Source organism: Triplophysa rosa, linkage group LG10 (genome assembly GCF_024868665.1).
Source record: "Triplophysa rosa linkage group LG10, Trosa_1v2, whole genome shotgun sequence".
Lineage (NCBI taxonomy): Eukaryota > Metazoa > Chordata > Actinopteri > Cypriniformes > Nemacheilidae > Triplophysa > Triplophysa rosa.
Genome location: NC_079899.1, coordinates 11565860 through 11580905, shown reverse-complemented (window position 1 = coordinate 11580905; position 15046 = coordinate 11565860). Strand labels below are relative to the sequence as shown.

The 15046-nt window shown below is 39.5% G+C and overlaps 3 protein-coding genes across 9 annotated transcripts in view; 2 read left to right on the top strand and 1 right to left on the bottom strand.

Moving 5' to 3' along the window:
- asap2a (ArfGAP with SH3 domain, ankyrin repeat and PH domain 2a) overlaps positions 1 to 4536 on the top strand; it is a 62374-nt gene extending 57838 nt beyond the window's left edge. For 2 of the 6 annotated variants that reach the window (XM_057343989.1, XM_057343986.1), the window contains 6 exons: positions 116 to 262; positions 467 to 572; positions 988 to 1073; positions 1181 to 1266; positions 1773 to 1886; positions 2747 to 4535. In XM_057343989.1, coding sequence (XP_057199972.1) covers positions 116 to 262; positions 467 to 572; positions 988 to 1073; positions 1181 to 1266; positions 1773 to 1886; positions 2747 to 2821 — 614 coding nt within the window. In that variant the 3' untranslated portion in view covers positions 2822 to 4535. Of the gene's footprint in view, positions 1 to 115; positions 263 to 466; positions 573 to 987; positions 1074 to 1180; positions 1267 to 1769; positions 1887 to 2746 lie in introns of all 6 variants that reach the window. The other 4 variants (XM_057343988.1, XM_057343985.1, XM_057343990.1 and 1 more) reach the window with 4 other exon arrangements.
- Positions 4537 to 4659: 123 nt separating this feature from the next.
- On the bottom strand, positions 4660 to 12393 carry itgb1bp1 (integrin beta 1 binding protein 1). Its single transcript, XM_057344546.1, has 7 exons — positions 12194 to 12393; positions 11492 to 11621; positions 11257 to 11335; positions 11036 to 11166; positions 6518 to 6610; positions 6219 to 6368; positions 4660 to 5920 (listed from the first exon to the last, which is right to left on the bottom strand). Exons 2-7 carry the CDS (start codon positions 11561 to 11563, stop codon positions 5849 to 5851), a joined length of 597 nt encoding a protein of 198 aa, XP_057200529.1. The 5' UTR covers positions 11564 to 11621; positions 12194 to 12393; the 3' UTR covers positions 4660 to 5848.
- Positions 12394 to 12838: 445 nt separating this feature from the next.
- iah1 (isoamyl acetate hydrolyzing esterase 1 (putative)) lies at positions 12839 to 14978 on the top strand. 2 transcript variants are annotated; one of them, XM_057344545.1, is made up of 6 exons: positions 12839 to 13160; positions 13241 to 13281; positions 13368 to 13510; positions 13593 to 13754; positions 14321 to 14442; positions 14535 to 14978. In XM_057344545.1, the coding sequence occupies exons 1-6, from the start codon at positions 13098 to 13100 to the stop codon at positions 14706 to 14708; spliced, it is 705 nt and encodes a 234-aa protein (XP_057200528.1). In that variant the 5' UTR covers positions 12839 to 13097; the 3' UTR covers positions 14709 to 14978. The 2 variants fall into 2 exon arrangements, with proteins under 2 accessions (XP_057200528.1, XP_057200527.1); XM_057344544.1 differs by having other exon boundaries at positions 12840 to 13160; positions 13229 to 13281.
- Positions 14979 to 15046: the final 68 nt, after the last annotated feature.

The window sequence follows — 15046 nt, the reverse complement described above, 5'->3', positions numbered from 1 at the left end:
TACAGTTAGCTGTAACACTGCAGCACACACACACATCTGGTAAACAAAAGCCTGAGAGCATTTAATCTCTCTAAATGTTTCATGCAATGTTTCATAGTCTCTCACCTTTCTACAGTTCAGCCGTCTGGTCTTCCTGGAATGGCTCAGGGTTCACCTGGTTGGAAGCCTGGCACCCTGGATCTGACAGGCAGGCAGAGATCTTCCTCTGACCCCCCCAACATGCACCCCCCAGCCCCCCCGTTACGAGTCACATCCACCTCCCGTGAGTTTGCTTCTGATGAATGGCGGATGCATAAATTTGATATATTTATGATTGGTGAAAGTTATGAAACGATTCAAATCAAATGATGTGACGATTTGGCTACATTTTAGGGGATGCTTGTCAAATGTTGGAGGCCAAAATGAAGCTTGCCATTGTTTTTTAGTAATCTCAAGCATGCTTAACACCTTAAACTTCTCTCCTCAGTTCTCGCGCCGGGTGGCCCTCCCCATCATGTGGCTAAAACTTCCGGCATGATGGAGGCTATGAGTGTACAGCCTAGAACTGGTCAGAACATCAGCTGGGCTACAAGGTCAGAATACTCTAGAACTCATCCACACACATACATACACACCCTCTATCAACACAACAGATGATAAAATGGGTCCACAAAGTATACAAACTAGTTGCGAGTTGATGTTTCTCTGCAGTGTTTAAGGTGAGTGTGCCCTTTGTGGTTGTAGAGGTGGAAAATGCCCGCAGGGAACCGCTTCTCTGTCCAGGTCATTAATTCCTATTCAAGTTCTCGTTCACGCACACAGCACCAGAGGAAGAGACGAGCAGAGCACGCAGATTACTAATGGTGTTACCCAGCATGACCCGAGTCTCAATATCGCAGTCTTTATAACTGTACTGCAGACACGGGGGGAAACATCGTATATTGTTTGCAGATAAATGAAGCTGGTAAACTGTGTGATGAAATGCGGTTTTCCGTTTGTTGGTTGCAGTGTGGAAAAGAATCCGAAGAAAAGCTCGCTGATGCGCTCGGGATCCATCGAGAGACCAGGTAGATGTCAAAGAAACCATTTTAACTGTGAGTTGGTGTTTGAGTTATAAAAGGTTTGCTGCATTATTGAATTGGATACGTGGGTGGTAATTATGATGTCATTTCCTGTTTTTTGTTGTTTTTGTTTTGAGCAGCTAAAGAAGTTCCGGGGTCTCCACCATCTCAAAACACAATTGGCCAGTCTATGCCTCCAACCCACATACCCAGGAAAACCTACCTGGTACGTTCAACTGCATGAATGACTCTAGAAAAAACCATCAAGGATGATGTTCAGTAGATACATCGTCTTACACGACATTCACAGGCAAAACATTTTTTTGCACCTGTTATTCACGTGCCTGTGAAAATAATTTGCATGCCTGAACCAAACTGGAGCCTCCCGCATCTGGTGAAATGAATCCATCTTTTACACCACGGACAATTAACAACTGTTGTGAACTGAGTTATATACGTGTAACGCAGACACTCCGCTCATCCAGAGCTTCCCATTTTATTTTTTAATATGAAAAATTACAGAGGTCCGGACCTCGGCGACCTCATAGCTGGCTATTTTATTAGTGATATGGGGATCTATGAAACTCAGTCAAAACTTTTGGGATCTATGAAAAAGTTCAACTACAAATCACTTGAACAAAAAAATATATATACAGTATTTAAATGGATCAGCATGCTATGGCGTGTACCACCTGACGTTCTTGTTTGTGTTTCTAAATGTGCCACAAGCAGAAGCCCAAGCGTGTAAAGGCCATGTATCATTGTGTAGCTGATAACCCGGATGAGCTGACCTTCTCGGAGGGAGAGATCATTGTGGTGGATGGTGAGGAGGATCAGGAGTGGTGGGTGAGTAACTTCACAGCTGTAGACTAGATGAGTGCATGCAGCTCGAGACTGGCAGGAAGGAGAAGCATTTGGCAAACTAAATGATTAAAATATTCTTATTTTTAAAAAGGCGAATTGTAATGGGAGAAACAGAAAAAATAGTATTATTTTGTATTAATAAAAAATACAATACAATACAATCTCTCTGGCCGAATACAGACCAGCTGCATCTTGTTTTCCACCAAATCGCTTTTATTTCCACCGGCCGTATTTAGTCATGGACTCTCACAGGACGCTCTTGAGCAGCACAGCCAAATCCCCAAATCTCAGTCTTCCGCCTGCATGACGGCAGCGCTATTTACATATGGATGCACTTCACTGCTTTTCCAGCTCTGTTTTTGGTTTCCTTAATTGGCAATAGCTGGAGAACACTAGCTGTCCAGTGCCTATAAAAACACACAAATGCCACATAGCAGAAATAATGAGGAAATAACAATTTATTGTGTATTGTTTTGGTGGATCCGTGAAGGAAATATGAAACATATATGGGCTTTCTTGCATTTCTTCATGTGCCGTTACAGCATTTGTAGTTCTTGAACATCACATTCTGCAGGTTCTTCTGGCCTGACAGATGTGAGATTTACAGATCTTTTGATACTTTGCCTTTGAGGTTTTGTTGATCTAGTGAACTAAATGTAGAGTTCTGCTGTGGCCTAAAATAGTTTGTTGTAGTTATTTGTTGATAATCTTACAGACAGGCGTCCGAGTTGATCAGTTGTTTAGGAAGTGCTTTAAAAATCATTACAGATGGCTGGAGAGAGCTCTTGTGTTATCAGCATGGCCTGATGTATTATAACATATTTTTGTTTGTTGTTCTGTAGCTGGGCCACATCGAGGGAGAGCCCATGAGAAGAGGAGCGTTTCCGGTCACATTCGTGCACTTTATCATGGACTGACGGTCGGACATCTGGACTGATGACGTCACCTCTCTGCCTCCGTTTGGCATCACTAACCATCACCATCACCATCATCTGTGTTTCTGCTGTCGCTTAGTTTCTGTGGACCCCTGGCCTTCACTGCTTTAGGGCAATGCAGTCTCTGGAATGTAACACCTGATCACATCATACAAGTTTGGAGATCGTTCAGGTTTTTTCTTTTTTGGTTTGTAGACCAGATATGATTCCATACGATTGTGACTTGGATGCTGTCCATGCACTTTCATTCTTAATTTATCACAGTCACCAAATGGTGGTAAAAACGTTGAAAAACACGACGGCTTAACTGTGGGATTCGTACTCGTATTTCTGTCGCGTATGGCCACGCAGAAGGATATATGGGGAATATCGTGACTTCAAAAGACTCTTGGGAAACGACAGCTTTGTAATGGTGCTAAGCCAGAAATACGCTCGGAGCGGTGTCTTGCCTTTGGGGGGGGCGCTCCGATGCACCGTTTTCCCACTACCTGCCCCAGTGCTGGGCATATAAATAGGCCTTCCCTTTCTCACACCTTACATATCTCAGAAATACAATGCGTGAGAGAAATCGACAGAAATGGTGCTGGGTGACTCTATTAGTGTTGAGGAAAAAGGTCTCACCCTGTACCTGCTGGTAGTTTTTAGCACTATGACGGTCCTGCAGGGGGATGAATGGAACTTGGAACTACTAAGGAGCCTTAAAGAGGGTTTGTTTGTGTATAGATATTTATAATAGTTCTGAGCTGTCTTTATTTAGATGCTCTTAAGAGTTATTCTTACTTCCTTTAGTGTGCAGAGCTGGAACATACTGAACAGTTTTTACCTTGCGTGGTATGCACTAATCCGTTATTTCATGTAACCAAGAATGTGAATTCTGTGCTGTTACAAATGTGTGTGACGTCAGTCAAAGTGCGAGAGTCTAGATTATTTATATTTTGACCTTTCCGAATAGGGTTCTTCCTGTCTTTGGCTAGATGATTCTTCCCTGTAACAGTAATAATCCTCGCTCTGTCTCTCTAGTGCTTTGTGTTCAGGAGAAAATGGCTCATCATTACCAGTCATGTACTCTAACACCACCATTATTAATCTTTTCTAAAGTATTGAAACGTTTAATGAATGAATAGAGTTCTGTATGGCAGTACCATAGTGGAGCGTTTTATGTGATGAGTGTTTGGTGTGGTTGCAGAGCAACTTGATAGTCTCTTATGTAACTTTTAAGTAAAATATTGTTAGTCATGATTGAGCTCGAAACAGAGTGACCTGTAACTCGGCCAGTGAAGGGATGTCTTTATTCTCCATTGTTCAGTGGACTGTATATAAATGTAGACTTTGCTTTGTGCATATTTAATTGTAAACAGAGAGCTCAACTGATAATGACCTATATTTAGATGTACTGTTAGGATAAACTTCTATTCACCCCCGTTTACCAAAACTCTCATTGACGCTAATATATAAATACATGTACAAATACATGGGAAAACTGGAATTAAACAAAACCTTAATGAATTTCAATTTGTTTGCATTTTTAAAATACTTGAAATGTTGTGATGTATTAGTCGAAGGGATGTTTTACATTCTCACGTGTTGGGCCGTAGACTTTTACTTTTAAAGATGAAGTCAATTAAAATTCTGTCATAATTTACTCACTCTCTTGTCATTTCAAATCTGTATGACACAAAAGAAGATATTTAGAAGAATGTTGGTAACCGAACAACGGCTGTACCCATTCACTTCCACTGGTTTTGTGTCCATTAGAAGTGAATGGGTGCCACCGTTGTACGTTTACCAACATTCTTCAAAATATATTCTTTTGTGTCATACAGGTTTGAAATGACAAGAGAGTGCGTAAATGATGAAAGAATTTTCATTTTTGAGTGAACTTCCACTTTAAATAGGCTGAAAACACTGCCATCTACTGGATAAAGGTAGATGTAATATTTAAAACCTTTGACGTAAATTTGACCATTTACTTTAAAGGGGCAGTTCAACCAAAAATGACAATTCTTTTGCCATTTATTCACCCTCATGACACTCCTGTATGACTTTCAGTTCTGTATGAAATGTTTTGGTTACAAAACAACATTGCCCCCCATTGACTTCCATTGTATGGACACACAAATATCATGTGTTCCGCTGAAAAAAAGAGTCAGGATTAAACTTTCCACTTACCACAGTTTACCATAGATGCTTAAACTTTGGTCACGTACACACTGCAAAGTTTCAGAAGTGAAAAACGCATTTCAATGCGAGTAAATCCTCTAAATGATCATTTCATATGTATACGGAACAGAAGTCTCTCACACATTAGTGATAACTGACTCGCACTGGATGTCAGGGTCCCTGAACACAGCACACACTGAACCGCACAGAAACTGTGACCCTAAAACTGTGATACAAACCCAATTTAGATGCAGTGTGTACGCGTCTTTGTTAAGTTTTTCAGTGCACAAAATTTGCATTTGTTTAAATGAGAATGTGCCACTTGTTCAAATTACATTTGCACTGTTTTATTGTACCGCATTAACTGATCCGTTCCCAGCTGGACCAGGCCACTCCTCTGTAATCCTTCAAACAGTTCTGATTGTCATATCACCCATCACACCCTGCATCTACAGAGTGCAACGGGTCTGTGGTTTACAGCATACTTGATGAACAATCCCCGTTACACACTAACATTGTACCGTGCTTCACACAAATCTCACCAGGTCCTAGACAATCACAGATTTACTGGTGCATGCTTGGAAAAGTGCACTGAGGTTACTGTACATTTACATTAAATAAGATTAAATTAGGTTACAAAAATAGACGTAGCCCAAACCTGCTAGCTGGACTTATGGGTGACGTCGGGAACAGAGGATGCTGGGTAAGACTATGGTGTAAACATGTGACGGAGATGATCGCCCGCTCAAGCCGTACAAGTACCAATCACCAGCACTTAAAAATGAAACGGTAACATTTCTTTCAGATGAGTTTAAAACGGCAACTTCAAACCGACTTCGTGAAGACACCTCAGGACTTCTCTGAGACCAGAGCACAGTCGAAGGAGGCAGACAGCACTTTGCAGATGGCCTGGGCGTGTTCCTGCAAGGCACAAACCGTGTGTTTAGACAACAGACTAAGGCGAATTTAGAAGTGCTCCCATTAAACTTAAGATAGTCGTAATAGGACTGGTCGATATATCGAACGTTCACAATGACTTTGCAGGCGATATAAACAATTAAAGCAACATTAAACCATTAGGTTTCCTAAAGACTGTCATTAAACTATTTATCGATCCTTCCTTTTCTCATGCCCCAGTGTGAAAGATTTAAGAGAGATCTTTTAATATAAGCAATGCATACAGTACTTTACGTGCACTTAAAACCACTGTCTTTCTTACCGCACTACTGCACTGATACACCCAGATGCTACACTCCTCCTGCTTTGCATCAGTAGTTTTCAGTGCTAGCAGGTTTTTTCCTGCGCCCAGACCATCATCATAGCAAAGCATACGCACTATCAGATAGAGTGGATGACGGTGAAGTACATCCTGCAGGACACAGACAATCCACAAAAACAGCCGTACCATACAGTCAAGTCATGATTTTCAGTTTCCATCACATTCCTCTATTTCTTCACCCATTTCTTTTTTTAATTTAAAGATACAGTAAGCTGACAGAGAAAATTCTTGCAACTCACACACTGATCCAATGAAGCCACTTTAACACCATACTTGGACACTCCCAGAATCATCTCCTCATCTCCAGGCACAAACGGTAGCTTTCCACCTTGCTTTAAAATGACCACATAAGATATATTTAAGATTTTTACAGTTTCAGGGAAATGTAAGGAATAGGGTAAAAACAACAACAACATATACATGAAATGATGTCAGGTGTCTTATTTACCCAAGAACATTAGTTTTATATAGTTGATATTCAAATTTAGTGTACAGAATTTGAGAAGTTAGGAACTAGACTTTTTCATAATAGTGAGAAAAAGTGTACTATTATGTACCTATACTGCACACGATTATTTGATAAATAAAGATTTGCTGATGTTGAATAGATCAGGTCCGTGTATCATCTGATCATTTGATTATTCCATTCAATATAACAGACGGAAAAAGAAAAAAACAGTCGATATTTCGTTTTTCCGTATGCACAAAAAATAAAAAAACGATGTTTTTCTTCTTATTTCAGCTTTAAAAGGGAAATCCAATAAATAAATAAACCAAAATGAAATAACGACCCTAATTATAGGTTTTTCATTTTTGGGTGATTTCCCAGGGTCTTCTGCGCGCGCACGCTTTGCGCATGCGCAATGTACAGCGGCTTACCGGGATCAAGTGCGTGCGAACTTGCGAAGCTCGAAATGGAAATGAATGCATTTGCATATGCTTTGTTTGTACTTTTCACTCCCACTAAAAGAGTCACACTGAGAGAGGAGGACATGACGGTGAAAAATATTTCAAATATATATATTGAACAATGCCTAACGTTCACATACAATACTTTCCAGAGCTTACAGTCGAAGTTTGTTAGCATTATTGCTTTTAATATGTGAAATTTAAGTAAACGATTAAGTAGCCACAGCTGGCTTGCAGCAGCAAAGGTGTAAATCCATAAATTACTTTTGTAATTTAGAAGTTATGTGATGCGAACAGCCCCTCCCCCCCGTAACCTCACTCAACCGAGTTCATTAGGTTCCCCCAGCTAAAACTACTGTCCTGCTATAGAGTAATTCATAAAAGATGTTCAGTTTGTGTTGAAACTGTGTGGTTTTTGTGTAGGCTAGTCATTTGCACTATTACATTACATCAGTTTTAGCTAAATTAACCAAGTAAACTGCCAAATGATTGTAGTCATGTGCCTATGTCTATGTAGGCAATAATTTCCATTATGCAGATTTTTTTACATTAGGCTACTGTTTTTAGGTAACATGCCAGAGCCTGTACCTCACGGAGGGACCATAATAATGTTGCAGTGTTCCCCAGAGAGCATGGCCTCTTTTCCAACATCTCGTGATATGTCATATTATTAATAAACATTTGATGAATGTGAAACATGTACAGCTCGAGTGAAGCCATTGTAAATGATAACTGATCGATCGCGAGATTCGTGAAGAGCTCTAGGCGCGCTGCCGCGCTCACACAGTGCGCCTCTGCGCGCGCAGAAATCCGTGCAAAATCACCCAAAAATGAAAAACCTATAATTAGGGTCGTTATTTCGTTTTGGTTTATTTATTTATTGGATTTCCCGTTTCAAGCTGAAATAAGAAGAAAAACATCGTTTTTTTTATTTTTGTGCATACAGAAAAACGGAAAAACGAAATATCGACTGTTTTTTTTCTTTTTCCGTTTGTTATATTGAATGGAATAATCAAATGATCAGATGATACACGGACCAGATCAAAATAAAATAGCACGATTTTTAGTGCCTGACGGAGTTGACACTTAAAACTTAATTTTCAGCATTTTCATAAAAACCTGTTCCCTTACATGCCATGTTTAAAAAGTGTATTTGCAAAAACTGATAAATCATGGTTTGGTTTTTTATTGTGCATTCCAAGTAAGATCAATGAAACTGCAGGTGGTCAGCCAATGAACATAATAAAAACATGACAATAAAAACAAGATTTTTGACACATTTTTAAAACGTTATCAGTTTTTGTAAATAAACCAATTTAATGAAATATCAATTATTTTATTTACTATTAAAAAATTAAAACTAACATCTAATACTTTTTGTCCCTTATCTCAAGAATCAGTTCATAAATTAAAAAATATATATATTTAATAACCAATGTGATTCAACCTTATTTTTGAGCTGGGGTTTCACTTATAAACGTTACGTACGCACAAAATGGGGCTGGAAACGTGCGTACGCCACTTTCCACGCAAAGGTTGTGATTATTAAAAACAAACTTGACGGGAGAATGTGCACACCTGTAAGCAAACTCTGACCCATATGCGTACGCACATTCTGGAGACATGGGGCGACACAAATGGTGAGTTAGTGAACTAGTTTGCAGAAAGTCGGCCTAAGTGTGATAAAAACGATTATAAGCATTAATGCCTCACACACATTTATTTTGACCTCATATCCGTTAAAGATCCACATTATCACGAAGATTAAATTATTAGCCTAAATTATTGAGTTATTTGCGCTTGTACTGAGTGAGTGTTTAATGCACCTTCTTCTAAAATCAAACTCAAATCTCAAATAAAAATTCAATCTAAATATTTAATCAGCGCTGTCTCACCATCACACTATGAGCGCATGAGGAGGAGATGATCCGACTGCATAGGGACAGCATCAAATATGATAACTGCAGAACACCGTGTAAATAAATACTAAATATATTTTCCTTCAATACTGTGCATAATCATCGAATGTCAAAGTCTGGAAATACAGCCATTAAGCTCTCGCACAATCGTTTCTCGTTATGTTCTCGTTATCAGTCCTAACTATGATCATAACAAAACCGGAATGAAGAAACATTTGTCTTTTACAAGTATGTCTTCAAATGTTACCTCAGGTGAAGGACACCACTAATTAATTATGTGATTTTAATGATGTGTTAATGATCAGTCTAAATGCTGTAAACATTTAAATGCTGCAGATGCCGCCTTTGGCTTTAATCTAATTATAACAATAATTATAACAATTATCAATTTGTAAATCGTAGTGAATCTCATGTGTGGCCATTTGTGATTTCGTTGCAGAGATAAAGGATGGGATCGGGTGTTTTCGGCAGTTTTACATCATTTTTTTGTTATTTTTCTATAGCATCTGCTAGCGGTTGGACCCGGAAACTATATACGTCCATTATGACGCATGCCGTCAGGCTCAACAAGCGGATTGGATGCCAGGCTTATTAATATACAAATCAGCATTCGTGAGGTGCTTTGCGTTGACCATTTATGGGTAAAAAGGGGCGTGTACAGGGCGGGATATGAGGCTGATTCACGTACACACACTTGCAGGTGATCTGTGATTTATAAAGCGAATATTGCTTACAGGTGTGCGTACGCACGGTTTTATAAGTCTGAATATTTTTTTGCGTACGCTATTTTTGGCTTTCGGGCGCACGTACACTTTTAGTAAGGATCCTACGCACAGTTTTATAAATGAGACCCTTGGGCCTGTATTCTTAAAGCTTCTAAGAATCCTCCAAGAAAGCTCTTAATTTAGCTTAAAAACTTCTACGTAGGAGTCTTAGCTTAAAAACCATTCATGACCAATCTGAGAGAAACTCTGAGCAGGGAAAAGACAAAAACTTTTATCTTAGTGAGGAGGCGGGGCTGACCCCGTTGCTATGTTTGACACAGTCTTTTAAAGGCTGTGATTGGTTAGTTGACCAAGAAGGAAAACAAGAGCGCTTTTAAGTATAGGGTCATTAGTTTGAAATAGCACATGTCTTTTTTCATGTTTTACCGTACTCACGCACACACACACTAATATATATTATATATATATATATATATTCTTTCTTTTTTTATTTACCATGCTGTTAATGTCAACATATTTGATAGAAAATGAACAGCGACACAATAAGTTTCTGTAAGTGCTGTAATTGTTTGTGTGATCACTACAGAAGGTTGTGACAGAACCAAATCATCTTCTGCTGCATAGCTGCCTTTCTCCAGTTGCTAAATATGTTAATGTAGTGATTTCTTCTATTTCTGGCGCTATGGCATTTCTGCGCTGTTTTGGATTTGTTAGCGTGTCTCTAATAGGATCGGTCACAAACATCTAATGTGTTGTGTCTTATTAACTCACTGTCATTCAATTCAATGTAATTTTATTTTACAGCGCTTTTACAATTTGCATTGCATCAAAGCAGCTATACAAGAAAACCAAAACCAAGATAATCAAAAGTTGAACACACACACAAAAAACAATAAAAATCTGATAAACCTTAGAAGTAATATGGAAATTGTCATGCATTGCAACACATTTCATGTTTCGTCCATTTTCTCTGCTGCTAAAGAAACTCTTAAGTCTCTTAAAAGTCCTGCTCGCTACTCCTAATATTTTGGACCTTAAGAGCTCTTTTAAGGGTTAAAGAGCTCTTTTTTTCTTTACTAGGACCTTTTCTGTAATTCTAAGGGGAAACGCCCACATTTCTAAGAATATTCTTAGAATTTTGTCACCATGAGCAACTCTTTGCGCTAAGATTTTTCATGAATACGGGCCCAGATGATTTCCTTACCTGAGCAGCATCGATGTAGCTGATGAGGTCTAGAGGTTCCTGTAGGGTTTTGCTCATATCAAAATGCAGTTTCTCAATGGCTCCCACATACTTCACTCTGAACTCAGCACAGGTGTCAGACACAGCGTTGCCTGCAGATTCAACAGGGTGAGAAACTCTCAAAGAGCCTTCAAGTAAATATACAAAATATCTTTCCTCTACAGGTATCAATGAAGGCTAACCTGAGCTTTTGGTGGAGTCTGTGTCAAGGCTAGCGACTGTGCTTGACCTAGACAGGCCTCCCAAACTGGAATCTACTGACTGATAAGGGAAGATGAAAGTTTATCATGATTTTAGTGAAATACCAAATTAGCTGAATCCCAGTCTTAAATCGATTTAAATCGATGCACAAGCTTGTTACATGCGTAGCAGATTTTTGACACAATGTAAACCTGCAGGGACCGACAGTGAGATTACCTTGCTTTTAGTGCTGATCTCACTGCTCAGGGAGCTGCTGCTGCTGTGCCGCTTCTTGACCTTTCGAAACATCTTTCACCATGACGCCAGTGCTGCAGTTCTCCAGCTGACCAGCAGATGGCAGCAGAGTCTAAGGAGATTTATAAACAATCCACACGCACATTTTCAAGTGTATAACGTTACATTCATTATTAGCCTAACTCAAGGTGAACACTTAACTTTAATTACGTTGTTGGAATTAAAAACAAATGCAGTCATTATGTCCAACTACAATAAATGCTGTATATTTCTGCACGTCGTGTTGCAGAGGAATATTGGCTTTATAAGGGTCAGAAAACTCATAGACGTGTAACGTTACTCAGGGTTCAACGCTCTCCATGAGCCCACGCCCCTACAAAAACAACGGAGTCAAGCTTTGAGCAACTTTCTAGGAATGGACACAAATACGTTCAGTTCTTGTACTCTTGTGTATTGTATTGTTTTATTACTACTAGACACGAGCCCACCACGAGTCCATTGTTAATAACCCCCCCCCCCCGCGGAAAGTAACGGAGAGCCGTTGCTAGGATAAACACTCGCCCCCACCCACAGCAGCACCCCGCGACAACTTTACTAATTCAAGCTCCCAGAGGCTGTTTAGTGCTCGTTTATTTTCACCTGGATGGAGAAGCTGAGCCTGATAATCACGCACGGTGGGCATACCTCTATTTTGAAGGCACTGTGAAGCAGAGTAGGGCTGTAATATTTATTTGGTCATTCATCAAATCGACGCTCTTCGGTTCTGTTTTGGATAGACTGGCGTTGACACTTCACTTCCTGTACAGCTCCACCCTGCACCTCTTAAAGGGAACGCAGCGTTAAAAAGTTTCAGTTTTGTTATGGAGTTTGAATAAACAGAGACTACGTGTTCACTTCACATCGACTTTATAAACATACTGACCTGCAGTAGCCCAAGCAGAAATCGTCTTGTTTTCCTGATAATTAATTATAAAATGCAAGATAAACAACAACATGCCTAAAACTAGAATAACGTTACCTAAAACTCTAAGTATCACTATATAGACCTTTTCAGTCATGAAATGCGTGTTCTGTAGATAAAACCAAAACAAATAACGGCACAAATACATCAAATAAATACAATTATACGAAGATAGATTTTTTCCAATTACAATTCCCTAAAGCACGCTTGTTTATTTAATTATATTAACCATTGTATAGTATTTACTATTTATGTTATTTTATTATGTTCTATTCTGTATTTTGCGATTTACATAACTTTCTGTTTTTGCAGCTTTTGTTTTCGAACTACATTTCAATGTAGGCGGGGCATTGAGCATTCTGGGAGTCGTAGTTCTTTGGTCATAATCGATTCTCAAAGATCTCGGCGCTGTTTACAAAACGGGCATTTAATTGACTGAAATAAAAAATCAGTGCATTCGTGTCCATTGTGTTTTTGGTTTAACTATATTAATCTCAGCCCTAAGAATACGTTAAACTGGGGGAAAATACGCCGGGGCGAGAAAGGGGAAGGGAATTTGCTTGCGACTTCCTACTAACGTTAGACTTTCAAGCGTGCAGTCAAGTTCTCCGTTGTGTTGCAGTTATCATGTCGACACTGAAAAGAGTTTTATGGCCCCAAATCATTCTCTTCGGTGACTCAATAACACAAGTAAGATCAATATTGACACACTGTGCAGTTTGTGTTTTGACTCTCGCACTGACATACACTGTTTTAAGTTTTCGTTTCAGGCGAATGGATGGGGCTCTGATATTGCTCATAAACTCGCCAGGTGTGCGCTACAATAACTACGTATATATAAACTACTGCATTTATATCTCAGCAGCTGTTGACTGTGTGGTTGTATTTATCTATCAGAAAATGCGACGTGGTAAACAGAGGCTTGTCAGGGTACAACACAAGGTGGGCTAAAGTAGTGCTTCCTCGCATCGTGCCCGCTTCTGATGCCCCTATCGCGGCTGTGACAGTATTCTTTGGCGCCAACGACTGTGCATTAGAAGGTAAAGAGCATTTCTACATTTACTGCATTAGGTCTAAACCAACAGCTGCAGAAAAATGAGGCGCTTTTGTGTTTCTTTACAGACAAGAACCCACAACAACACGTACCCTGCCAAGAGTACTCGGACAATTTAAAAGACATCGTCGGGCACCTCGTGTCTGTAGGAGTATCTAAAGATAAAATCATTTTTATCACACCACCACCACTTCAAGAAGCTGCCTGGGAGAAAGAGTGCTTTCTTAAAGGTAACACACTCCTTCATGTACCTGCAGGCTGTGTCTTAATATCTATGATTGTGTTGGGAGTAGAATACTAGTTTATCTGATCCTTAGATCCTGTGGACTGATCATCCCACGGACCCTTGTTATTTTAATACTAATACTAACCTTTGTTTATTTGGGTCTTTCTTCCTGTAAAGCTGCTTTGAAACAATGAAACATCGTGAAAAGCTCTATATAAATAAAACTGAATTGAATTAATGCTGCATACTACACAGAATATACTGCATTGATAAAAACCGTTGTTACCTCGTGTGCATGTTCAATCCAGCCTGTGACATCCAGTTATCATCTGTGGAATAAAAATAATGTTATTTTGCAACGTAGTAATAACGGGGTGCAAACAAAATACTAGCAACATTAGTATTTAGTGCACTGCATTAATGCAAGCGTGAAACGAGTAGTATGTATGCTTTTACGTGCTATTTTTAAAAATAGTTAGCAGTATATAGTGAGCACTAAGCAGAAAGCTAGTATTCGGTTACAAAGTCTCTCTCACTCAGATGATTTTCAATGCGATATTCATCCCTTAGGTTCAGCTTTGAATCGGTTGAACTCCGTGGCAGGTCAGTATGCGCAGGCCTGCGTTCAAGCTGCAGGACAGTGTGGTGTAGATGTTCTGGATCTCTGGACACTCATGCAAAAAGACGGACAGGTAACAGTCTCTAGACAGACACCAACGTCACACACAATAGCAAAACCAAACATGGCACAGTACTAGAATGTAAATGTGTATTTCTCCCTTAGGATTTCACAGTGTATCTTTCAGACGGGTTGCATCTCTCTGAGAAAGGCAACCAGTTTGTGGCAGAGCATTTATGGACACTTATTGAGAGGCGTGGGGCAGCGTTGCCCTTTATTCTGCCCTACTGGGGGGACGTGGATCCAAAGAGCCCCGAGAGCAGTCTACTGTGCGATTAAACTCTAGACAAGCATTGCACAATGGACACAATTTGGTTCTTGATGTTTAAATTTGGTTAATTTTTGGATCTAATACTGCTCAGGCTTTGTTGTATAGACATAAACTGTTACTTGAACTGAAACCTATTTGAAACAGGAATGGGGCGTTTTAGGTTATTGTTTGACCCCCTTCGAACTGCTGGGTCAATACCCTGGACTATCACAACGAACACTGGTTTCAAGCTTATTTGGATTGATTTTCAAAATATTCAATAAAGTTTTGGATGTTACACATTTTCTAATTTGGCATTTTCTGGCTATTTTACTTTTTTTTCGGTATATCTCATGAAACAATACAA